Raw genomic sequence first — 25,259 nt, 5'->3', positions numbered from 1 at the left:
GCTCCAGCGCAGGCTTCCCACAAGGTCACAGCCTCCGTCAGGGCCCATCCACCTGCTCTGGTGTGTGGTCCTCCACGGGCCGCAGGTGGATATCTGCTCCACCATGGACCTCCATGGGCTGCAGGGGACAGCCTGCCTCACCATGGGCTTCACCATGGGCTGCAGGGGAACCTCTGCTCTGGTGCCTGGAGCACCTCCTGCCCTCCTTCACTGGCCTTGGGGTCTGCAGGGTTGTTTCTCACATAGTCTCACTTCTCTCTCTGGCTGCAGCTGCACAGGTTTTTCCCCACCCCGCTTCTTAAGTTATTTGAGAGGCACTACCCCTGTTGCTGACGGGGCTCAGCCTTGCCTAGTGGTGGGTCCATCTCAGAGGTGACTGGCACTCACTCTGTCAGACAGAGGAATCTTCTATCATCTCACAGGAGTCGCCCCTGTAGCCCCCTGGCTACCAAAACCTTGCCATGCAAACTCCATACACAGGCTGCCGAAAGCAGAGGGATAAAAATGTGTATCACATGGGAAGTGTAAAGCAGAGATTGAGTTAAGTGTTCTTTTCAATTATTGCTCTGAAGAGAGATCTGATTTTGTGGTTCATAGTTTTTAAAGCATGCTTTCTTTAAGCTTGGAGCCTTATGTTTTTAGTCTGTCTTTGTTGAGCATGATTGGAGACTTATGGATTGAGAGTTCTTAGATATTTTTTTTATTAATTGTGCAGGGCTATTACTGGTATAACAGGTCTTTAATCTTGTTCCTAGTTTTATTGTTAAGGTGGTTGTTTTCTCAAAAATACGAAATTTTAAGCCAATGTCAGAAAAAAGTTTCATTTCTCTAGCTTCTCACCATAATAATTTTACACTTCACATTTTTTTTTATGAAGATGGAAAAATAAACTTATTTTAGTGTTAAACAAAAACAAACCCTCAGGCCTGTTTGTTGAAGAGAAACTGCTTGTTTTTTTTAGAAAATATTAGGTACATATTTAGAAAATTAGGTATATAAATAACATCTATCTGTATGACAAAAAGTTTACATAGGTTATAAACAGAAGGTTTTAAAGACAGAAAAGCAGTTGTCAGACTTCATAGTTGCTTCTATATATGTGGCTTTTTTGTTGTGCTGTTTCTGTGGTTATTACATCTATATAAATGTAGTCTCTGTCATCTGGAGAGCAACCTCTTGTTTTGTCTTTACAGAGTGCAAGCACATATTTATATTGGAAATCAGGCAATTAACATTCTTAGTTCAGCTGATTAGCATTCGGTATGCTAAAAAGATGCAGGAATACAAATATATTGAGGAAGATTCAGTTTCATTTAGGACTCAATTGTGAAATCATACTTCATCGTCTTTTAATTGAGACAAAATGTCTAGGTCAATTTGTATTGTGGAATTTAGCTATCTGAAATGGATCGGTTCCTCTCTGAGGGGAAAAATTATGCAGAAAATACAAAGTTGTTGATACTCTGCATCTTTGCCTCTTTCAGACAACCCCATGGTTTACTCTGCCTACAGCTGAAGTCATTGCTAGTTGCGGTTTTGCTCTTAATTGGCTGTGCTTCACAGGAGAGGTAACAGATTTTAAATCAAAATATTTCCTGTAATTCCTCAAATCTAGTAGATGTGCTTGCAATGATAGACTTATTGCTTGCTTCTCCTGCTGAGATTTCTGAAAGCAGAATAGTTTAATCACTGTACCTTGACACTGCCTGTGAGTGGGTGTATTGCTATCTTACTGTAGTTTAATGAAAAGCGTGGGTTGCTTATGTAATATGAATGGAAAATACCTGTCTGTATTTACTGGGGTTTTTTCTTAACTGTTTTTTATCCTTTTCAAATGTTCTCAGATTTTCATGGATCTCAATAGTGCTAGCAGTATTGTGTTGCAAGTCTTGACCCAAGCTACTAGTCAAGATACTGCAGTATTGAAGCCGGCTGAGGAACAGCTGAAGCAGTGGGAGACCCAGCCAGGTTTTTATTCAGTCTTGTTGGTAAGATACAGTGGAAAAGTGCTGTTAAGTAAACTTAGAGTAATTTTTAATGTGGCTGTCTAAAATACTGTTGAACCATGACCTCTGGCTGAGAGAAGCCTTGAGTCATCATGGTTCAGCTACTAGTATCCTTATACTGTTCTGTGGTAGGCATTGTCGTCACTTTGTCTCAAAGCAAGCTCTGTTCTCAGGCATTCAGGAGAAGGAGGAAATCCAATTTCCAGTGGCATGAGCAGGTGGGCTTTACTGCTAAACCTGTTGTTGGCCTGCTGTGAATTTTAGATAGAAGGCCAAGAGGACTCTTGTCAAAGGAATTACCTTTACTACCCTATGAGGCAGGGAAGCTTGTATATACCGAGGCAGTAACCACCTTTTCTTTATTGTGGAGGTGATCTTATGGCTGTTTTCATAGAAGTCCTCCCATGCTTTTCATTGCATTAAGTTTGATACGTAGCTGGGGTTGCTTTCCTTCTTGTCAATGGAGAAGAGACTTGCAGGGAGATTAGCTGACCAGGTTGGTAATAAGGTTCCTGAAGTGGGAAAGGTGAATACTTGCAAAGATACTATGACCATTGATGAAATAGGTGCATCAATGTGGTGCAAACTTACGAAAACTTCGTCAGAGGAGGAGACACAGCTGCTCCAGAGAAGACACTCCAAAGTTAAGTGGTGTTATTCTGTGATTCCTATGTGTATGTTTATAATAGTCTTAAATTAAAACACAGATAGACTGCTCTTCCTACAAACATCTGTCTTCGGTGCACAGGATGAATGATTTGGGGTTGTGTAGTGCCATATTCTGTTTTCTGTGAACTCTGTTTCATTTGTTCAGAGGGTTGAAGGTAAGGGATGTAGGTAAAAGAAAATCTGACTTCTGAGCTGTGAAATGGCATTGTAACCCACTGCCTTTGCCGTAGTGTTTCTGTGGTGATAAACAGTCTTGATACAAAGAGCAGAAATTGCCACTGACAGTGTTCTTCGTTTTCTGGATGTTTGCGTGAGAGCTTACAGCTCAGGTTGTAGAGAAGTTGAGCACGCACAGCTGTAGCTGTAGTTGGTGTTAGTTTTAAATATAAGAGCTAAAAACCCAGCCTTTAAAAGGATCAAATGCTGTTAATTCTATTATTGTGGTTAAGTAATCCTGTTTGAGGACACATCAGCCTTTCTTCAAGTGTGAAATATGAATAGTAATCTAAACTAAGTTCAGTTTAGTTAAACTAAACTTCTAAACTTTAACTCGATTATGCTGGGAGAGAAAATAGTTAGCACTGCCTTTGTGGAGCAGAAAAGGGTGGGGGGAAGCAGGTGATCATAGGTGGAGAGTAGAGTTAGTAAGACAGTTTGACGTGCGGAATTAGACTCTATAACTTGAAAGTTATAAAGTAGGTATGTTTATTGCGCGCAGATGCATGGGGGATCGCTCCTCCACAAGCGTGCATGCCCGAAGTGACGAACCATCTCACATTTATACAATAAAACAAATGAACATTTAACGCCTATACATATTCGTTACCTAAACCCGCTTACTCTTGCTTCCTATGTTAATTAGCTTATCAGTCCTTTGCCTAGAATGTGGTGGTCTTGCAGGTTTGTAGGTGATTCATGTTCTTGTGACCATCTGATCTTCTCCAGCAAGGAGACTTAGCACTCCCTCCCTCTAGATAGCATTGGAATATCTCTCATCCTTTTCTCATTCTTTTTTAAATAGCCCCTTTGTTAGAGGAAGAAGGGCAGGCGTCTCCTCAAAACTGTAGGCGACTCCTCAAGGCTGTGTGCCTATGTGACCAGACACTGCACCCATGACTAGTCACCATACCCACATTCCTGAGCAGACATATACAATCACAATCGATGTCCATTGTCCCCATTTCACACTATTTCTCCATATCAATCCCCCCTTTTCTATCAAACTAAGTAAATTCTTTTACTTAAGCAGTCTTCCCGAATGATATAAAGCATCATACATAAGTGTTACCCTTTTAAACATTCTCCAAACCCACAAATATAACATAATGGTTAGTATTAAGGAAATTCCTAAACTGATCAAGAAGATCACAATGGGGTGTACCATAGCGTTAAGAATTCCTGTTGCAGAAGGTGACCAGCCAAAGAGAGTATCCCACCAATTATGGTTTCCATCAGGAAATCATTTACATATGCATTACAGTTCCGGGAATTCATTTACATATTTTGCTCCTGCGCAGTGTCCTTGAGGAGTGGTCGTCTGGGGGTCTTCAGGATGAAGATCAGGAGTCTTCTTCCAGTGAACCTTTTTTGCCTTCTTGTTTCTGCACAGACTCTGTTCCTCGATAGACTAATGAGCATGATTCAGTGTCCTTGTTTAGGTAGCGTTATATACACAACAGAAACTTAGGACCAGATGGCCCTTATAAAGGTAATGAATCCAAGGACCTTGTGTCTAGTACATCCGTGGTGCTGACACTTAAGGGTCTTGGTGTATTCATCATGTTGACAATAAGGGTCCCTGAACACCTCCCAACTTTGGATAATTATATATCATTTTCTAAAAAAGTAGTATACCATTTATCACTCATTGTATGTAGCTCATTATTCAGTCCCCCCTGTTCTAAAAAGTATCATTTTGCTCTCTGATCATTATGCTCTCTGATCATTGTTCGACAGCACCAAACAGAACACTGAAGTAATGAGGAGTATGTAATTGCCAATCTATTCCCAATACTTTACTCACTTGTTTTACTATTTTGGCACAAAAGTGTGAGTCTCTATTGGAAGAGATTGTTGCCGGAACCCCAAAGCGGGGGATAATTTCATTTAACAATCCCTTCGTTACCTCTCTTGCTTTATTTGTTCGACAAGGAAAGGTTTTTGGCCAACCTGAAAACATATCAGACATAACTAATAAATGTTGGTACCCCCCTTTTCTTGGGAGTTCGGAAAATCAGCTTGCCACTGTTGTCCTGGATAATTTCCTCTACTAATGTTCCCTAGTTTTGTTTTATTTTATTTGCTGTATTGGGATTATTGCGTTAACACATTTCACATTGCTGAGTCACCTGTTCTATTACAGTATACAAGTTTCACCCTATCAATTTCTGATTTAGACTTTTATATAAAGTATCAGCTCCCCAATGCGTCTTATTAATAATAGGGCTGTGGTCCATATTAAATTGGATGGTACCACTATACGACCATCCCTTAAATAAGTCCACTTATTTATTTTATCATTCATGTCCTGAATTACCTTTAAGTTTTCTTTAGAATAGTTTGGCTCCTGATCTGTGCTTACAGTTTGGATTTTATCGTCTGGTATTAAGGATAATTCCTCCTTTCCTACCTCCTCTGTTACTTGTCTGGTCTCATGGTCGGCCAGGCGGTTTCCAGTTTCCAAATCAGTGCCTCAGTGGGCCATCTTATGTTCTTCCTTCCATGGATGGAAGAATTCCTTCTTATAACAGAGGGGGCCATTCCTCACATCAAGGTCTGGCATGGCATATGTCCCCACCACTCAACGCCTACTGGGTTGCAGCCAACAGCGGAGCTCAAGATTCTTCTTGGTGGCAAACACCGAGGCCAACCCAGTCTTGCCCTTGACTATGGTAGGAGGCACCTGACCAACCTTATTCCTTGTACTTCGTTGTCAATGCAGAGCTTCATCTGCACATCCCATAACAAGTCACTGCCATGGCAAAACACACAGATTTACATTAGTAGAACTACTACAGAGTGTATTTTGTTTCAGTTTTTCTGCCAATATCCCCACAGCCTTGCTGACCAAGGGATATTGTTTTTATCTGAACTGTCCCCCTTATAATTTTTACTGTAACAGGTAAAGCATTTTTCACCTTTCCTGGAATTTATTTTCAGATATACCTGGTTAAAAATTTCTTTTACTCCAGGGAGGTCCTCTTTTCCTCTTTTCTGTTGAATTAAAGATAAGCTCAATATTTCAATTACTTGATCATTTTTAACTTTTAGTTTCATTTCTCCTTCTTTAAACATCTAGATGTTCTAATAAATCTCATCCCAACAAAGATTTTGGTGAATTTGGCATTCTTATTTGTTTTCTTAGTTTGTACTTTAAAGGTTTCAGGATGTTTTCCTGGTGGCCAGCAGCTCCCACAACTGTAACAATTTTTTTTTTTTTTCACTGAGGTTTAACAAATAAGTTGGTTTTGTATTCACTAAAATTCCACCTCATACCCATTCCCTGCCCTAAAGGGGCCGTTACCGGTCCTGTTGCACTGCAAATGCTGCAGCAATTGGGGTGACATTGTCAGGTCCTTCTGCTCAATTGTCAGCAACAGCAACCCCCTCCTCCTCACCAGCAGGAGGGTTCGGGGCAGGAGATGTTGTTCCTGCTCCGCAGGTTACACAAGCCTGCCTCTGCAACAGCACTTCTGTTTTAACTCTTTCTCACCCTGAATGCCAATCTGCTCCTTGTTGCTTTAAGTCTGTGTTCTTACATATCATGCCTTCGCAGGCAAACAGCAAACACCCTGCCATGCATCCCAGCATGATTCAGTCGCACCTTCGAGGGGGTACGGGGGTTTGTACAAACTCACCCCAATACTTTAACACTTTTACAAGGTCTTTGATTCTCCACTCCCCACCACACCCCCCCGCCTCAGGTTTTACATACATTAGTACAAGTTTTTATCTTACAACGTGTTTCATTCTGGTTGCTCCACAGGAGGAACCACAACCTGAGCTTTTTAACACAAAAATTTCAACAAGAACATCTTTCTAGTTTAGGTCTCAGGGTTTTTTTCTATCCTTTTCTAGAGCCATAATCAAAGATCAGGTGATGTTAATCCCACACTCTTTCTAGTGCTAGTACCATAGGATCCCGAGGGGGTACTAATCCACAGTCCTTTTGCCACTCAGGTTTGTCCCGGAGGACGAAGAACATGTCTGCATATGATACTTTGTCCCATTTTCCTTCTCTTCTCAGAAACAACATTAATTGCAGGAGAGTGTTATAATCTAACGTTCCTCCCTCCTGAGGCAATTTTGCATCACTCTCCAATTTATACAAAGGCCACCACTGATTACAATATTTAATCAATTTCCTTCTATTTTTGGTGCCACCCTGTCCGACGATATCCCTCCAATGTTTTAATATACAACCCAAGGCGATTTTTCACAGGGCTTACTCCTTCCATTTCCTATTTCGCAATTTTAATTACTTTGTTTTTCTCCGGCCGCCTTAGCCACCCAAGGTCTGCAACGCAGATAGAGCTCCTTACTCGTTTTGCTCTCGAACACGTGTCTCAAGCACTCTTGCACTCACACTCAGTCAAAATAATTAAGCTATACACGGAAAATCAAAATGCGCATCTCAATCACACCATTCACACTCTCCGGGCAGCCCTCAGTCACACAAGCAGTATGTTATACGGTACCGTGCACTTATGTACAACTTTTAGGAAGACTGACAGTTCACAAAGTATGCATTTCAATGAACAATTGCCAAAAAACAAACAAACAAACAAAACCCAAATTTTTCCCGGTCTTAAGCAGATTGTTAAGTTTTCCGCTATTTGCCTAGAATTACCAGAATATTATTTTTCAACATACATTTCATAACTCCAAGTTTTGAACATGTAACAAGACAGCACATAGAAAACTCCAAGTTTTGAACATGTAACAAGACAACACATAGAACAAACAAGACACAGAGCGCTATTTCAGTTGTTACATTCTAGGAATTCCCCAATTCTTAAGACAACCTAAAGGAAGTTTTTAGCTTCCCCCTTTTTCCTCCTTTTTTTTTTTCTTTTCTTTTTTTTCTTTTTTTCTTTTTTTTTTTTTCCTACGCCAAAGTTTCCCTTTTGCTGTGAGGTCCCTCTTGTTCCTGTGAGATTCCGCCTTATTCCATCCCGCCCCCCGCTTTCCGTCACGAGGCCTCCGGGCTTTTAGGAATGGCAGTCACCTCGGGTTTGCTCGATCTGCCCTCAGGATCGCTAGCGGCCACCCCTCGGTCAGCAAATCCCCTCCCAAGGTACCTTTCCGCCTGGGGACTACGCTGCGCGCTGGATGTCTCTGTGTGTCTCACCAGCCGCCCCGTTTCTAAACATAACGTTTTACCCGTGGATCCAGGGGTTTCTCTTCTGCTCCCGGGTGAACAGCTGAGAAGAGGAGGCTCCTCCGAGGAGATCTCCCGGGGCGCGCCTAGGAGCATCCGCTCCGCAGCTGGTCCCTCGGCCGAGCAGAAATCCTCCTGCCTGGCTCGCCAAACTGACGTGCGGAATTAGACTCTATAACTCGAAAGTTATAAAGTAGGTATGTTTATTGCGCGCAGATGCACGGGGGATCGCTCCTCCACAAGCGGGCATGCCTGAAGTGACGAAACAATTCAAATTTATACAATAAAACAAATGAATAATCAATTAACACCTATACATATTCGTTACCTAAACCCGCTTACTCTTGCTTCCTATGTTAATTAGCTTATCAGTCCTTTGCCTAGAATGTGGTGGTCTTGCAGGTTTGTAGGTGATTCATGTTCTTGTGACCATCTGATCTTCTCCAGCAAGGAGACTTAGCACTCCCTCCCTCTAGATAGCATTGGAATATCTCTCATCCTTTTCTCATTCTTTTTTAAATAGCCCCTTTGTTAGAGGAAGAAGGGCAGGCGTCTCCTCAAAACTGTAGGCGACTCCTCAAGGCTGTGTGCCTATGTGACCAGACGCCGCACCCATGACTAGTCACCATACCCACATTCCTGAGCAGACATATACAATCACAATCGATGTCCATTGTCCCCATTTCACACTATTTCTCCATATCAGTAAAATGCTTAAGTTGCCTCAGGGAAAATCTTTCAGAGATTCAGTCCTTCTTCCTAGATGAGCTTTGGGAAAGAATGATCTATTATATACATCCTTTTCATGTTGTGTGGTGTTCATCAGTGGGCTACAACATTTTTCATGTTTTTCTAAAGGTTGAGTTGAATACCTTTGTTGATGTCTTTTTGCTTTCTCGTGATTAGAGTTTGTGAGGGCTTTTCTAGTGTTGGCCATTATATCTAAAAGCTGTTTATATTATAGAAACAGAGTTTGAGAGAAGGTTAAGTTTTGAATTCATAGTGAAAATGCTTGATGAGGTCCCAGGTTTTTATAATGCTGAGTTATTTCAGGACTTTATTTATAGTTCTTCAGCTGTGGCACCCAAGAGTAGCAGATGTTCTTGACCTGAATTCCTGCATTTCTCATGTTCTTTCTTAGTGGCTTTCTAAAAGCAATTGATACAAGTGGTGCACTCTTTTTCTCCTGTGTAATATGACCACTGAGCCCACACCTATTTGCTCCCTAAAGGAGGGAGTAATATCTCACCCCCTCAAGAAAGATCCATGTGATGCAGTAGAAAACAGGGAGAAAGCCAGAGTAGTACCTGTAATAAGATTCAGTAGCCTACCTTTATTATAGCTTTTCCTGATTGTCACAATGTCACTATATGAAGTAATTTCTCTGTGTTTGTCTGTATGTACATACAGGTACATAAAAGTGTATATAGACAGATGCAATTATACATCTGTGTATAGATATATACATGTACTTGTATAGCTTTTTAGTAGTAGAAACTAATTTCCTAGAATCAGTATAGGCACATTCGAGAGTTGCTGTCCTGCAAGGTCACGGTTTTGCAATCAGCTTTGGTAGTCAGGATGGTTCTCAGCACTTTTCAAGGTAATGAAGAAATCTCTTAAAAGCTGAATTCTGACTAGAATAGAAAAATACTCTGTATTGTGTGTGCCTCAGACTTCTAAGAGCTATGTCATCAAAGAGTATAATAACTAACTAGTGCTAGTATTTGTTACCCCTTTATTGCTTGTTCAACTGCCTGAGATTAGAAATACATTTGTCCTGTATGTTGGGGTTTATTAATAAATCAGGTATTAGGGCGAGTGATAAAGATTTCTTTGGTCTTTAAAAATTGATGTTTAACAGATTGTTTCACTTGTCTGTCAAATGCTAATGCATTTTGTTTATATAGACCTGTACATACAGAGATGTGTGTATTTAAATGTACACCAGCGCATACGTTGATACGATTTCTATCCTGTCTGTGGTGTGGTGAGCAGTTTTAAACTTTTTTAAATCTTTTTTTTTTTAAACAGAATATCTTTACAAATCATACCTTGGATGTGAATGTAAGATGGTTGGCTGTGCTGTACTTTAAAAATGGAATTGATCGCTACTGGAGACGGGTTGCACCACAGTAAGTTCTGATTTTCTTCCACTTAACCTTCTACAGCAGGTTTTGTTATACTTGCCAAACTGGACAACAGCAAACGCTTGGCTGATAGAAGTTACTTTAGAATTAATGGTGAAACTGATAAAATGTTTCACTGTTAGGACTCGCTAATGAGCCATTTTGTTTTCATATTACTTCTTACAACTCATGTTGTTCATGTTTTACTTTGGAAAACTGGATTGGAAGGCTGTTTCATAGGTATCAGATTTTGAAGTGACATTGTAAGTATTATAGTGTTAACACCCGGACTTCCTGATAGTTAGAGATGTGAAACATTAGAAGTCTCTTGGGGAGAGATTATTAGGGAGACATTTCATTTAAGCTGATTCCTAATTCATTCAAAATATGGAATGTGTACATGAGAGAGAGGCAGTAGCTATCGTGATAGCAAGTTCTGGTCTTCATTTTTTGTTGTTCTGGTATGTGGGTGCTGATAATACATGTCAAAAAGTTCTCCAAAGAAGCTAAAAATCTAATCTGTATTCTTGAGTACCACATCATTTACTTAATAGTTAGAAACAGTACCATTGTAATTTGTAACACCTACAGAATTATATACTTTTCAGTGTTCTTTGTGAAGTCTTTTTTTTTTTTTGCTTTAAAAACTGTAATTTCAAAAAGTTTCCATTTTCTCTCACTGTTTTCAGGAACTAAGACTTACCTGGAAGTATTCAGTCTCTCTTGTAGTGCTAGTTATATAAATGGGTGGGATATCGCTGTCAGATGGATTTTATGGATCATGAATCTTAGCTAGTTCACAAAGTATGCATGATTTTCATTGTGTTCTTTGTTTGAGATAGTTTAACGTATTTTGCCTTATATAGTAAACTTTTCCAAAGATCTACCAAAAGAGGGAAAAGTGATGAAATTCTATGTCTGCAGGACGTTTTAAATAGTGTAGTGCTCCTTCATTATTACATAAGGCACTAGAGTTTTTGTATATGTGGATTAGTATACAATTGCAAAACATCTGCAAGAGTTTGGGTTCCCTTATGTGAAAGGAAAATGCATGGAAGATAGCATGTATCTTTGACATTTTGGTTGAAGTGATGGGGTAGTACTGCTTACATTACAGGTACCTAGCAAACATTACTTGAAGCAATTAAAATATACTGTTCCAATTTCTTAATACTTTTAGATAGATATTAGTAGCGCTTCCAGTGGAAAAAAAACATGGTTCATTTTCTGCAGAAGTAGTGACTACAATTTTATTGTTTGAACCAAGGTAAAAATTGAGTAACAGTCTTTCATTGTACTTTTCCTGTTGAAAACTTAATGTGATTTTTTTAAAAAAACCCACCAGAAAACATGATTATATTGGATCTGGCTGAGCCCCACAGCAGCCCTCACAGTGCTGTGCTTGGTTTGGTAGCTGGAAAGGTGGTGATAACACACCAGGGTTCTGGTGCTGCTGAGCAGGGCTCACCCAGCATCAAGGCTGTCTCTCCAGCCTTTCTCCCCACCCCTTACCACTAGGCTAGATCTTGGGAGGGGACATAGCCAGGACCTTGACCAAAAGTGACCAGTGGGAGTGGGATTTTCTATACCATATGACATCTGCTCAGATGCAAAAGCTAAGAGTAAGGAAGAGGAGGTGGGGGGCATGTATTATTTACATTTGTCTTCTGCTTTCTGGGAAGTGGCCAAATGTAGCCTGCTGCTGGGAAGTAGAAAATAACATATTTTGTTTTCCTTCCCTTCCAAATGTATGACTTTTGCTATTGGTTCATTAAACTGCCTTTATCTTGACTCACAAGGGTTTTTTTAAATCTTAATTTCTCCCCCCTGTTCTGCTGAGGAGGGGAGCGATAGACCAACTTGGTGGGCACCTGGCATCCAGCCAAGTTCAACCCCCACATTTATTAAAGATTCCACAGGGTAAATCTATACTAAATTTCAAATACAACCACAGTTTTTCCCCATTTCTAATTTTTCTGCTCTCAATTTAATGCAATTAAAGCATAAAAAAAGTATTGGCTGCTGTTAAAGATTCCATGTGGTAAATTAAGTACATGTCCACTCTATCCAGTTGTTTCTCCAGTTCTGAATTTTTTTCCCTAGATTTCTTGTGTGACATCTTGTCAGTACTTTGCAGTTACCCAAATAGTTTTGTTTTAGCAGCAGAATATGTTGAGGGCATTTTGAGAAATGCCATAATTAAGCTGTAATTTCTCAGTTGATTGTTTTGTGAACCAGTCATGTTTTGGATTTCATGGTATTTGAAGGGATTGTTGTCCTTGCAAAATTCTTGTCTTTCATCTTGTCTCTCACATCAGCAGCTCTGCTTTGTCTGTACATTGTAGTACCTCAAAGTTTGTTCTGATCTACCCAGCCTGTTCAGAAGAGCAGATGTTTGGGTTGGAGGTGACTGGTTTCTGCTGCCTCTTTGAAGGGAAAGACTAATTCCATACTGGTGTTTTTCTCCATGGGGTGGTAACTTAGGTCTGTCTGCTTTACTCAGCTGTTTACAGTTTTCACAAAATCTAAGGAAAAACATACCATTGACACTTCTGCTCTTTGCCAAATGTATTTGATTGTAATTTGGTAGGTAGTTTGAAGAATTATGAGAATTGAAGGAGGGTTCCTACAGATAGATAATGTTTTCATATAACCTTAATTCCTTAGTAAATCGGAGCCAAATACAGTTTCTTTTGGAACTATATGTCTTAAATATTTATGTACTTGTGAAGAACTTTCACTCTCCCAAGAATTTTGATGGTAAGTTAAATGCCTCAGTTGTACAGGTGTGCTGGTGTTATTTTTCAGTTGAAGCAAGCAGAACTAGCTTTACCTCTCTGCTGGGCATTTATGGTTTCTCAGCTGCTGCTGCTACAAAGCAGGAAAATGTTGAGATCGTGAATTCTCGGGACAGTGCATTAGTTGACTTAATCATTATACTAAAATACATAGCAACAAACAGTGAATACAAACAACTTTTTTTTTTTTAAGAAAAAGTGAGGCTTCTGAAATACTTTGCTCTTTGCACCAGTTCACCAATGCTGTCTGTCTTATTCATGCTACTTATTATGCACCTGCCTTGGACTTAGAGCCATGTTTTCCAGTGAGCGTGATTTTGGAGATGGGCCTATGAACTTTTTTCCTCCTGCTTTCTCAGGCAGCTTTCCACATTGCCGTGGAGAAAAGCCTAGGGTTGTCATAGCTTCTTTTTGGGCAGTTTGGCCTGGTTTTTTTGGTATTTGTGGTCGTCCTCCTCCAAAGGTGGTCTCATTTTATGATGTTGTATGTGTGCTTATAAATGGCTTTTCTTGGAGATCCTGTTTTTCAACGTTTTTGATTTTACAGATAGTTACTGTTACATCCTGTTTTTTGTGGACTTTGTTCTTTGATTTGATTACTGGAAACTGTAATAATGCATTTCAAATCCATGTTCTGATTTGTTTGAATGATAATTATAACTGTTCAGATTTGAATTTCTGGTTTATGAAATAATAGACCTTTTTTAAAAATCTCCAAAGTAACGTTTTAAATATCTGGATACATGTTTCCCCATACCACAAACACAGGAAAAGATCAGAAACTTTGAAATTGCAAACTGTAAAGGACTACAAGATAAATAAATTTCATCCCTAGAAGACCTTATTTTGATTTTTGATTTGGTGTAATTCAGTGCAGAAGGGAAATAACTTGAGTGATACACATTCTTCCTAATTTCTAGCGTGCCTGTAACTTCTGTATGGAGCTGTGGGCCTTTCTTGCAGTGTATTAAAGGAGGATAAAGGTGTTGCTGTCCGTGGCTGTGTCTGTGACTGCTGCAGGGGTGAGCATGTAGCAGGGGGATCCAGTCCCCGGCAGATGTCACTGTCCTATTACCTAAACGGTAAATCCCTCCCTCCGCTCTCTGGTAGAGCTGTTTGCAATCCTGTCATATAATGCAGTATGCTGCTTGCGTCTGCATTGATTTCTTCCATTATTCTTTCTCATTACTCTTTGCTAACTTTGCTTGTCGTAAGCTTCTGTATTTGAGGTGCTCATCCTCATGAGTCTATTTCTTTTCCTTCTTTTGCGTGTAATGGCAAGAGCTTAATTACAGCATTTTTATTCATAGTAACAAATTGAATGGTTACTGCTCTTGGAATATGTGTATGATATGATTAATGTAATGGTAATTATGGAAAAGTAATTAAGGCAAAAGGTCTCATGAGCTCACAAACAAGGTAAAAAATACAGCAGAACAGTCCTTTTCCTGTACAAACCAGGTTTTATATGCTGTTATGCCTGAAGGTGAGGTATTGTACAAGCTACATTTAATTGACATTAGATTTCTTAATTGTATTAGTAAGAGTTTTCAAGTTTTATGAACCTTTCAGAGTATGCCTGTGTGTGCAGAAATTACATACTGCAATCTTAAAAAAAAAAAAAGACCACAGAAATTTATTTCCCTAAAATATCATCTAGTGGCTTTAGATTAATAAATGAAATAGTTCCCTGCAGAAAAAATTTTACTGTTGCAGAAATCTTTGTAAACTTTACCCAGAATGTTTGTAGGCATAATTTAATTTTATGTTAAAATATTTTAAGGCCTAAGTCTTCATAAAAAGCCCTTTAAATCTTGTTCCTGAGTGCTATAAATTACCTTTGAAGATAAGACTTAGTGTGCATTTATGAGTCACCAGTGAAACAGTAAATTGCTCTTCTTGAGTACTATACTTGGAATGGTAGGTTTCTGATTTAGGAAATGGTGAGTACTTGTGTTATATACAGAGGGGAAAACAGTGAAAACTATTAATACTGTTGCAAATGTTTGAGCTTGGGGTAAATCCTCTCTCCTGTTATTTTAAGGTGAATATTTGGTATTTGTGTAGAGTAGTGTAAAAACTGTTTTAGTGAGCTTTACGCATCATTTTAAGTCTCACTGTATAAAACTCCAGTAGGTCAGTATTTGCACCTGAGGTGAGGCAACAGAAAGTTGTTGTGTTGCTGTGTTTAATCATCTTTATTTCCAGCCACTAGACCTCATGGAGATGTCATGGTTGCATGCATGCTTTTAAATTGGTGCTATGTTGGGTGAAACAGTTTCATCTAAACAACCTTGTTTGGTAACATAAGTCTTTTTTCTGTAAGAAACACCTTTCTAGGTGCTATCAGCAAATGAAAGTGTATTTTTTTTCTGATTACATAATCTTCAGATACCAACAAAGCATTTTTAAAAGCAGTTTTGTTTCCTGTTTGGAACTTAAAATTACGTGGGTCGTATACAGTCTTAAATAGTATAGGAATGATATGATACTGTAACTTGTAATCTTAAACTGATAGACTAGGTCACTTAAAGGGAAGTATAAAGATAGTGTAAAGCTGCACTTGAATGAAAATTAATCTTTAAGGCTTAGAATTTATGCTTCAGATTAGTTTTCCCTGCATTCTTTAAGACTTTATAAACATATTTTTCACTCAAAGCTGTAATTTTCAGAGGATCCATATTTTTAAGTGTAGCTGTATGGCTTGCTTGTAGAATAGGATTATTGCTTTTGCAAAAAGAGCTGTCATCTTGCAGTCGACTGGCTGGCACATACATTATTAACATAAGGCTAGCCTGTTACTTAGACAATATATGTAAATGTCTACAGTGAAAAACAAGAATGAATTTGAGAAAAGAGAAGATGTTACAGACTGTAGGTAGAATAGCTTGGGAGAAGGGATAGACTCCTTAAATGTCAAGCCTGGGGCATAACAAGATAAACCCTAGGAAAAACCCAATGGTTAATGAGGCCAAACAGAAAATAACTATAGCTATGTGTGAACTATCCTCATTACCATATTAAAAGATCCACCTTCCAGCAAAAAAGGAAGTCCCCTACTAACAAAGCCCGCTTCCCACAGAACTGGTCAGTGGAAAGGTATGCTGTACCTTTAAATGGAATCAAGACTTACAAGAACCATTGAGAATTAAGTGTGGCTAAACTTCATTACAAGCAATTGTTCAAAGTCTATAAAGTGTTTTACTGTGTGTTAAGATGTGTGCTAGCTTTGTGGATTTACCACCTAGCACCCATCTCTGTGCAGGTGTGCAATAAAAAAATTAGTGTGTGAATTGACACTGCTCCCTGGGTAATGAACTCTGTGAGACAACAGTCTGATACCTTATTGCCTTATACTGGACACTTTTGTCATTATGCATTAGTGTGCATGGGCAAAGTCATGCTCAAGTCATTAGTCCCCACAGTAATAACTGTATAATAACAATCAGTTTACAGTTTGTACGTTTTTCCCTTATTTTTGTAATGTATCTGGGTACCTTACTCTCTGAACTTTCTCTTCGGCCATTTGTGTTTACAAAGGTCACGTGAAAACCTGAGGTTGAAAGGCCTCAAATGTTTGTCTGTTTCACTCTTCCCTCTCTTTTTAAGTGTATTTGAGATAGTGGAAAAACAAAGGATATTCTTTCGATAGTGTATCAAACTGAAATACATTAGTTTCAAGAAAATGGTGTATAAAAATAATTTTCATCCCGTCAAATGCAGATGCATTAATGGAAATGATCATTCAACTTTTGTGACTAGTAATAGTGACAAAATAATTCTAAATATTACTTAATATTTTTTGTATTGAGAGTCAAATAATATTTTAATAAATATATCCTGACAGCGCTCTTTCTGAAGAAGAAAAAACTTCATTGCGTGCTGGACTTATCAGCAACTTCAATGAGCCAGTGAATCAGGTTAGTGTTGAACGATTATTACTCTCCCAGCAAATACTTGTATTGGTATATAATTGGGTTTCCTTCTTTACAAAATATTTAATAATAATAATAAAGCTGACAAGTTGCAATTTATGTGTTGCCTTTCAGACAGATCTTTGTGTTGAAGTGAGATCTTTTTCCAAAGGTCATAATTCATAGAATCATTTAGGTTGGAAATAACGTTTTGTCTCTTGGGTTTTTTTTCAGTGGCAGTTGGATGCTGTCCCTTGCTGTTTATGCAAACATTTGGTGAAATGGTTCAGGGAACTCATGTAGCTCAAAAATAACCTTTCCCTGAGTGATTTTTCTTTTTTCAGCTGTATCTGTTATCTGATCTGACTCCCAGTATAGCCATACAGGGAAGTGTGGTGGTGGTGTAGCAGGAATAAGCTGTTGAGAATGCTGCTGCATAAACCCACTTAAGCAGTGTTGCTGTCACATGTCTAATTACAGCATTAATTAATTTAAATAGGCATAATAAAGCTTCAGTGTGGTAGTGTCTTGTCTTACATAAAGTGACTAATTATAAGCTACTATTTTGATTAGTGTAAGGTTTTATTGTTAAATTGAGTATAGAGCTAATGTTAGGGCCTCAGAATATCCATAAGCTAGATGAGTCAGTCTTCCTTCTGCTAACTTTTTCTTGCTCATGTGAGTATGAGGTTCTGCAAGGAAGTATTTGCTAATATTTTAAGCTAGGATCTTAAATTTTTTTTTGAAGAAAATACAGTAATGATTTGCATGAGGTAAAACTTAAAAAGTATAGCAAACAAGCTTCTGTTCTGCAGACAGTTCTGTTTCAACTTTTCAGGATTCCTCAGTTGGTTTAATGTTATTTGTAGGATAAGAGCAATGTATCAAAATTAGGGCAATTTAATGTTTGTAGAAGACCTTTGTGCAATTACAATTTTGACTAGAATTTAAAGTTTTTATTTTAAATGCAGGTTTTTTTATTGCAGGTATACATAGGAAATATCTTTAAATTTGTAGTCCACGTATAGTTGCAGCGTAAAAAGTATGACCAAATATTAACTTGTGTCTTTATTTTCAAAATAACTATGAAGTATGTCATGTTGCACCATAAAATGTGTGTCATTTATGCTACTACTAGGTAGTATAAAGTTTATCAAATATTTAATTTTGAAGTGGTTGCATGGTATTTACGTTTCTGAAAACCTAATGTTAACTGCATTGTATGTAAAACAATTCAAACTTTTTATCAATAATTTTTCCATATCTCCATTAGTTTTTAATCAGTTTGCCTGCTAAGGCAATAGTATGGCATGTTTTATAGTTATAAATTTCACTGCTAATGAACAGTTCTGCAGTTTTGAGATTATAGTTACAGGCTGAGATTGGAACATTTTAACTTTCATTTTAAAGACTAGCAGCTTCACGTATTGGTTTGTGTGCCTTTATGATATTTTTGGGATGTAGTCTTTTACGATATAGAGGACTTTGGTTTGTTTTTATGCTAGCAGCCTGCTCCTAAATAATTGTTCAAACAATTGTTGTGCTACTGAAGGATGTTTCAGAATCCATCTCCCCTTTTTGGTCCCTTGTTCCCCAATCTGTATATTACATATATTGAGGTTTCCTTTCAGAGGCACCTTTCATTTAGTCCCCAGTCTGCCTGATACGCCTGATATCTTGTATTCCCAATGAGTGCTCTTTTCTAGTTGCAGATACTTCACAACACAGTTGCTACATGCTTGTGCTTCCTGCATCATCAAAGGCAGAAAAAATATGACCCTTGTGTGTATAAAAAGAAAAAGAAAAAAAAAAAAAGAAAAAAAACAACCCCAAAATATAAGAAATTAGACAGTATTGAGATGTGAAGATACAAACTGACTTCTAGGTGAGAGAGAGAAGAAAACAGAACATGCCATATGTTGGGAGCATCATTTCCATGCCCTCTGAAGATATTTACCATATGGAGGAAAGAGAGGAGCAAAATATTGCTTGAAATGTGTGACAGCAGATTTTTTTTTTTTTTTTTTCACTTAAAAAGCCAGTCCTCAAGGAGAAAATACTCTTGGCATCCCTGGAGAGGTTTCTTCTTGTATCACGTACAGAGAAGAGTTTATTTGTTCCCTCCTGCCAATCAATAGCACTTGATCTGAAAGATATATGATATAAGATAAAGAGATTAGACTCCCAGCTGTTCCTTGCAAATGTTGGTGTCAGTTGTCTGAAGCAATTCTTCTTGGTAAGCAAGTAGGTAGGAATGAATGTTGTAGGAAGTTTTGTGGGGTGGTCAGACTTCAGATGAAACAGCTAAGGAAGCAGTAAATAGGTATTCCCTCTTATGCCCTTAAGTTGCTTGGATTCTTTTTGATGGCGTAAGGTGGTAACTTCTTCCCTAGGCTGGAAGTGTGGTGGTAATTGTAAGGGTATGTTGAAGGTGAGAGCGTCTGCTTCATTAATCCAATCAGGGAACCTTTTCAATGTGAACAGGGTAAGAATGGGGAAATATGAACATGAAAATATTTGAACTTCAAAAAATGTTTGAAATGAAGTTATGAGGGACTGTACAAAATTTGTTAAGGAATGTTTATGGGAAGGGAGTTGTGGAGCAGCAAAATGGGAAGCAGACAGAGAGAGGGTATGAAAAGGGCCAGCGATGTGTAAACTGTGGCTGGTCAGTACCCATGTCTGAACAAACCTGGTGCCTAATCACCACCATCTGTCCTGTCTCCTGAATAAATCCTTTTAAGTATCTTCCTGTGTAAGCTCAGTCTGTGTGCATGCTGCAAGGACTAGGTGCCAGCTGCTGGCAAGACTGGCATCAGTGCAGTTTGGTGCCAGCAACCAAAGTCAGATGGTGGGGGTGATATGCGTCTGTCTAAAAGCTAAAACTCAGATATAGCAGAAATAAGGGTAATGTGTATTCAGCAATCTAGTTTGTTTGTAGAAAGTGATGGAAAACACTGCAAAGTAGAAAGTGGTTTCCAAATGTCTAATTTACATGATTTCTAGAAAAAAATGCATTTAGTGGTCTTATGTAAAATGTAAACAAAGTAGCCACCTTATGGCTATTTTATGTAAATATTTACAGCATTTTATGTAGATATTTACTATAAACATGAAATAGACCTATTTTTTTCTCCATACTTACTTGCATTCAGCTAATTTAAAAATAGTTTGAGAAAAAACATACAAAAATCTAGCAATCTGTGCTAGGGTATTTTTGTTTCAGGTTTTATTTGGCTGTTAGTTTCTGCATTGTATTTTTCTAAATGAACTTTGACTTTGTGGTATCTGTGTTTTGTTTTCTTTTTTGCAGATAGCAACTCAGATATCTGTACTGATTGCTAAAGTTGCCAGGGTGGACTGCCCAAGGCAGTGGCCAGAACTTATACCCACTCTTGTAGAATCTGTGAAGGTTCAGGACGATCTTCAACAGCACAGAGCACTGCTTACCTTTTATCATGTTACAAAGACCCTGGCATCTAAACGGCTTGCTACAGATAGGAAACTTTTCTATGATGTAAGTAATGTGATGCAGTATTGTAGAGCATGCAAACCACAGACTGCATGCTTGCCACTTCCTGTGGTTAGCTGGCAGTGCATTAATGGCAGGTTTTAATGTCTGCATTTGAAACAAAGTGCTTTTACTTTGGGTGTACAGTAAGAAATAACTGGAGGTCAGCTTCTAGGTGAAATGTTTTTGAGAATGTTATTATGCTTGCAGCTTGAGTCTTGTTATAATAACCTGTGTTAAGAAGCAGAGCTTCATCTACAGAACAATATCTGTGTATCAGCCTTATGTCATCATGTCATATAGCCAATCTTATTGTATATGAATTTGTAGTGTTTTTGTAAATGTGCTCTGGATTCATAATTCAATATAGTCTTTAAAAAATACTGGGGTTTAGGCTTCCATAGCACAATATTTTTGGGTTGTATTGTCAGTGGAAATGTGTTTGGATTTTTTTCCAGATCAGCTTCATTCTCCAGGTTAATTAAAAGGCAAGATGTGAATGCAAATGCCAAATCTTGTCTCATGCAGCCTGCATTCTCCCTTTTAAGAATCCACTGATTAGAACACAGGTTTTTGGCTGTAGGTTGTTGCATCTCAGATCCCATTTGGAGCTAGGCAATGATAGTACAGTTAACTAAATCTATTGAGTTAAACATCTTTTCCAAACATGTTACATTTGAATGTACAAAATTTTATTTTATTCCTCCATTTTAAAGAAGAGATCATAATGCAGATAACGAAGACTATTTTTGAAGTTTTACCTATTTGTGTAGAAAAAAAATCCTGGCTGTGTAATAGTTAAGGTGAAATTTTAATGGTCAGGAGTCTGAGGCACTGAAGACTGGCTCTTGTAATAGGACAGGATCTGAAACAGTGCTATGTTCCTGTGAGATGTGTATGTAGAGGAACAGTGTTTTCTCTCTGCCATGTGTAGGTACAGATGAATATAATCTCTGCATAGGAAATACTAGTTTATATTATGAAATTTATTAGGCCATTATATATGATCTGGATAATTGAACAATATAAAGGGTTTGGTAAATTCACAGATATTAATTCCAAAGCAATGAAGAGCAGGTGAGATAATGACTTCTTTTGTAAAACTCTCCTAAATCAAGGTGTTGCTTATACAGCTTGATTATGCAGCTGAAAATACTATTGATGCTCAAGGATACAGCAAAAAAGTCAAAATGCAATCCCAAAGCCTCACCTTCATAAAACAGCTAAATACATACTGTCTCAGTGGAGGGACAGAAAGGAATTTATAGGTCCTAAGGTCCAGTATTTGTTGCTAAAGTTGTCATGTCCAGCAGTACCTTTGCTGCATTTCCACCAACTTACCAGGTTCAAAAAAAGCTCAGTTACTTTTATATTTCCAAGAAACTTGGTACGTTTGTATGAGCCTTTTTCCTTATGGAAAGGAAAAATACCATTTTTCCAGTGTGTATATTTTTTTTATTCGTAGAGTGAGGCAACTTCAGACATGCAAAGAAAAGGCATGTGACATTCTTTGTTTGGATTTACAAGGCAGTATTTGTCAAAAGTAACACTGAAATTTCATTTTAACAAGCATACCCTTTTTAAGCAGCCTTTTTATACTTAAATGTTGGTTTCAAACTTGTGGATACGTTCAGTATCCAAAGTTCCTCTATCATCTAATTTGATGTGAGTGAAAATTTTTGGTGCATCCAGTTTCACTGTGTTGGGAATAAAATGTATGTTCACAGTTTTTTGAACTTTAGGTGGGAAAAGGAAACTTTCTGAGTATCTAGCACTATAGGGTTCACATTTCAGGATTTTTTAAATTTAATATTTTTTTAATGACTGCAAAATTGGACAACTTTGAAGTCTGCTGCTTCTGTGTCCTGGTAAGGGGAAATCACATCTGTTGAGTGGCATGTGACTTCTGGAGAGTCAAAAAAACTTTCTTATGGAAGAAGCCATTTGAAGATGGAAGTTCTAAAAGCAAAGTTCTAAAAACTTAAGTAATACTTCAAACTTTCTTGATACCTTCAGATAAATAGTTACAGTGTCAGCTTTTTTTTTTAGTACAGCTTTGGAAACACATGTTAAATTTTTCAGGTAATATGGTACTTGAAGATTACAAGGTCCTGCTTACACGAGGCATCCCTTGCTGAACTCTGTTACTTGATGTTTAAGGAGAAAAATGTTAGATGACATAAATGCAGCTTATTTATAACTTCATCTTTCCTGTGAATAGTACAGTTATAATCATAACTATGTTAAAAATCCTCAAGGTAGAATTGGTTGCTTTAGTACACATAGGAAAATATACCTGCTTATATTGGTGATACTGCTTATAAACTTCTATTTTCTTCTGAGCCTACTTTTCTGGACTTAGTTTATTCAATGAGGATGATGTCTTTTGGAAGTAAAACCAGTGAGTTTTATTTTTCTATCTAATAAAAATGTTCTGCTGCTTTTAGGAAGAAATTGATTTTATGTCTTAAAACCTGCAGTGTTTGGATATATTATTTTTTTTTCTAATAGCACATACTGGAGAAGTGATCCCATGAATTTATTGCAAATCCGCAAAAATAAGTTACAGTGTTTTCCTCTCATTCATTTGATATTAAGCTTTGGAGTCTTCCTGTTGCTTCTTGGCTCTGGTTTTGAAAGAATGCTGTTACATTTTTACAGTTTATCTGAAACTTTTCTTTTTCCTGAAACTGTGAAGCTTTGCACAACTTTCATCTTAAACTAGAAGTGCTTTTCTTTACAGTCCTGCCATAAGGTACAAGAAGGTTTTGGGTACCTCCTCTGCTACTGGATATACAACATTTGGTTTAGTCTCCCCATTGAACTTCGTTGAGGGTTTTTATGATTGTTCACATTTCTTTGCTGCTTTGGAGATTGCTGAATCTTGGAAATATGGTCATAAATAGGAATCCTGAATAGGAATCCTTGTGATCATTGGCAAATTATGAAATCCAGCATTGAACAGGTCTGCCATCTTTGCTTTTACTGTTACTATTCATCATGAACAGTTTTCGTTTATGAAGATAATTAATTTTCTTCTTTAGCTTCAGTATCTTTTTACCCCCATGATTTAAAGAGCAAAGTCAAAATTTCTTAGTGACTAAGTATCCTTTATTGGCAGCGCTGGATGCACGGGGGATCCTTCCGCCTAACGTGCATGTCTAAAGTAACTAACTACTTTACATTTATACCATAAACCAATGACTATTCAATTAACGCCTATACATAGTCATTACCTAAACCGGCCTACTCTCACTTCGTATGTTAATTAGCTTATCAGTCTTTTCTGCTTGTGCAAATTCTTCCAAGAACTGTGGGCAGCGGTCCTCGGGACGTGGGCAGTGGTCTTTGGGAGGAAGGCCAAGGGTCTTCCTCAAGGTGTACTTTTCACCTTTTGCCAGAAAATGCTGAGTTGGGTGAGTTACCAGTTTCAACCAGCTCCTTCTATCTGTCTTTCCTCCTTGGGTGTGTTTTAGCTTAGGATGCCGACAGATAATAGGATGTCAACAGCCTCACAAGATGTTGGCTGGGGATGTCATGTATCTTATATTCATTACATTTTAACTACAAAATTCATTCTATCCTAGCGTGAGTTCATACAGTATCACCCACCAGCACACTTTGCCTGTTTTAGTGACTAGAGGCATTTAAGGTAGCCATGACAAGGTCTTTAGGTCCTGCAGTATAATAGAAATTACATATGTGTATATATATATATTAAAAATTATAATTATAAAATATATATATAATTGCTAGTTGAATGACTTCAAATGTAAAAATGTGGTGGGTCCTCCTAGTGGATACTGTGTATTTGTCATTCTGTCCCCCCAGTTTTTAATAAAGCAATTGTTTTAAATTTTTTTAGTACTAAGGTACACTGAATGGATGACAAACAAATAGGTTAATCTAGAGTATATTCTACTATTAGGACTATTATTGCTGCTTTGAACTGTGTTTTGTTTTTCTTTTTAATCTGAGTTGTTACTGCTTACTATTATGGCTAGTATTAGTGTATTTTATTTAAGAGACATAACCCCCAATACCCAAAGCCAACCCCCAAAACATGAGTAAGTTGAAACTGTTGATAGTTATTTTGTGATGTGTTTTTGCAACTCCATGAACACATCATTGAATAATTATCAAGAGTTTCTACTGTCTCATCTTTACTCAGTCAAAGGAACTGAATAAACAGGTCATCTGTGGTTTTGATTCCATTGATGTAACGCGTATCAGACTAAGTGCAGTTCTTCCTTAACTGTGAAGCTGTCAAGTGCTACCATAACTGAATGAGAAATTTTTTATCTTCTGTTTATACTTCAGATAACTTTATCAGGTAAGCACTGTTTGGAAACTGCAATGTAAATTAAGTTTGAGATTTTCAATGCTAGCTGATTAGAAACTGTTTGTCATTCTGTGTTTTAAGTAAGTTGAAGCAAAATTATTTAATTTTTAAATGATAGTTCGCAGCTATCAACAAAGTAAAGTTAGTTTCACTGTAGGCATTGTGACATACCATTTTTATTAGAGATAGTCATGTAACTGCTGTGTCCCAGGGTAAGTAAGCTGAATTAGGTATTAACTGTGCTGTAAGACAGTTTTAAGTCTGGTGGGAGAGGAGGTGATGAGGAGGGCTGACAGGTGGTTTTTTTGAAGCCTCGTGCTGTTTTGTAGACCTGTGGCTGTATTTAACGAAAATCAAGGAGACCTACATAGTTACTTTAAAGTAGTAGAGTCAAAGACCAAGTAGTCAAGGAAGGAGGTGAATCTATCATAACAACTTCAAATTAAGACAAGATATTTTTCTGGAAAATCTCTTTGGATCAGTACAACAACAGTCCAACAAAGAAGCAAG

At 37.8% G+C, this 25,259-nt stretch overlaps 1 protein-coding gene across 5 annotated transcripts in view; it reads left to right on the top strand.

Moving 5' to 3' along the window:
* The window catches only part of IPO11 (importin 11), a 99,771-nt gene that overhangs the window by 8,065 nt on the left and 66,447 nt on the right, over positions 1-25,259 (top strand). For all 5 annotated transcript variants that reach the window (XM_027791219.2, XM_055791505.1, XM_055791507.1 and 2 more), the window contains exons 4-8: positions 1,485-1,568; positions 1,845-1,988; positions 10,090-10,190; positions 16,830-16,902; positions 20,210-20,413. In XM_027791219.2, the coding sequence (XP_027647020.1) occupies positions 1,851-1,988; positions 10,090-10,190; positions 16,830-16,902; positions 20,210-20,413 (516 nt within the window). In that variant the 5' untranslated portion in view covers positions 1,485-1,568; positions 1,845-1,850. The remainder of the gene's footprint in view (positions 1-1,484; positions 1,569-1,844; positions 1,989-10,089; positions 10,191-16,829; positions 16,903-20,209; positions 20,414-25,259) is intronic.

Source organism: Falco peregrinus, chromosome Z, assembly GCF_023634155.1.
Source record: "Falco peregrinus isolate bFalPer1 chromosome Z, bFalPer1.pri, whole genome shotgun sequence".
Taxonomy (NCBI): Eukaryota; Metazoa; Chordata; class Aves; order Falconiformes; family Falconidae; genus Falco; species Falco peregrinus.
This window is presented reverse-complemented; position numbering and strand designations above follow the sequence as displayed.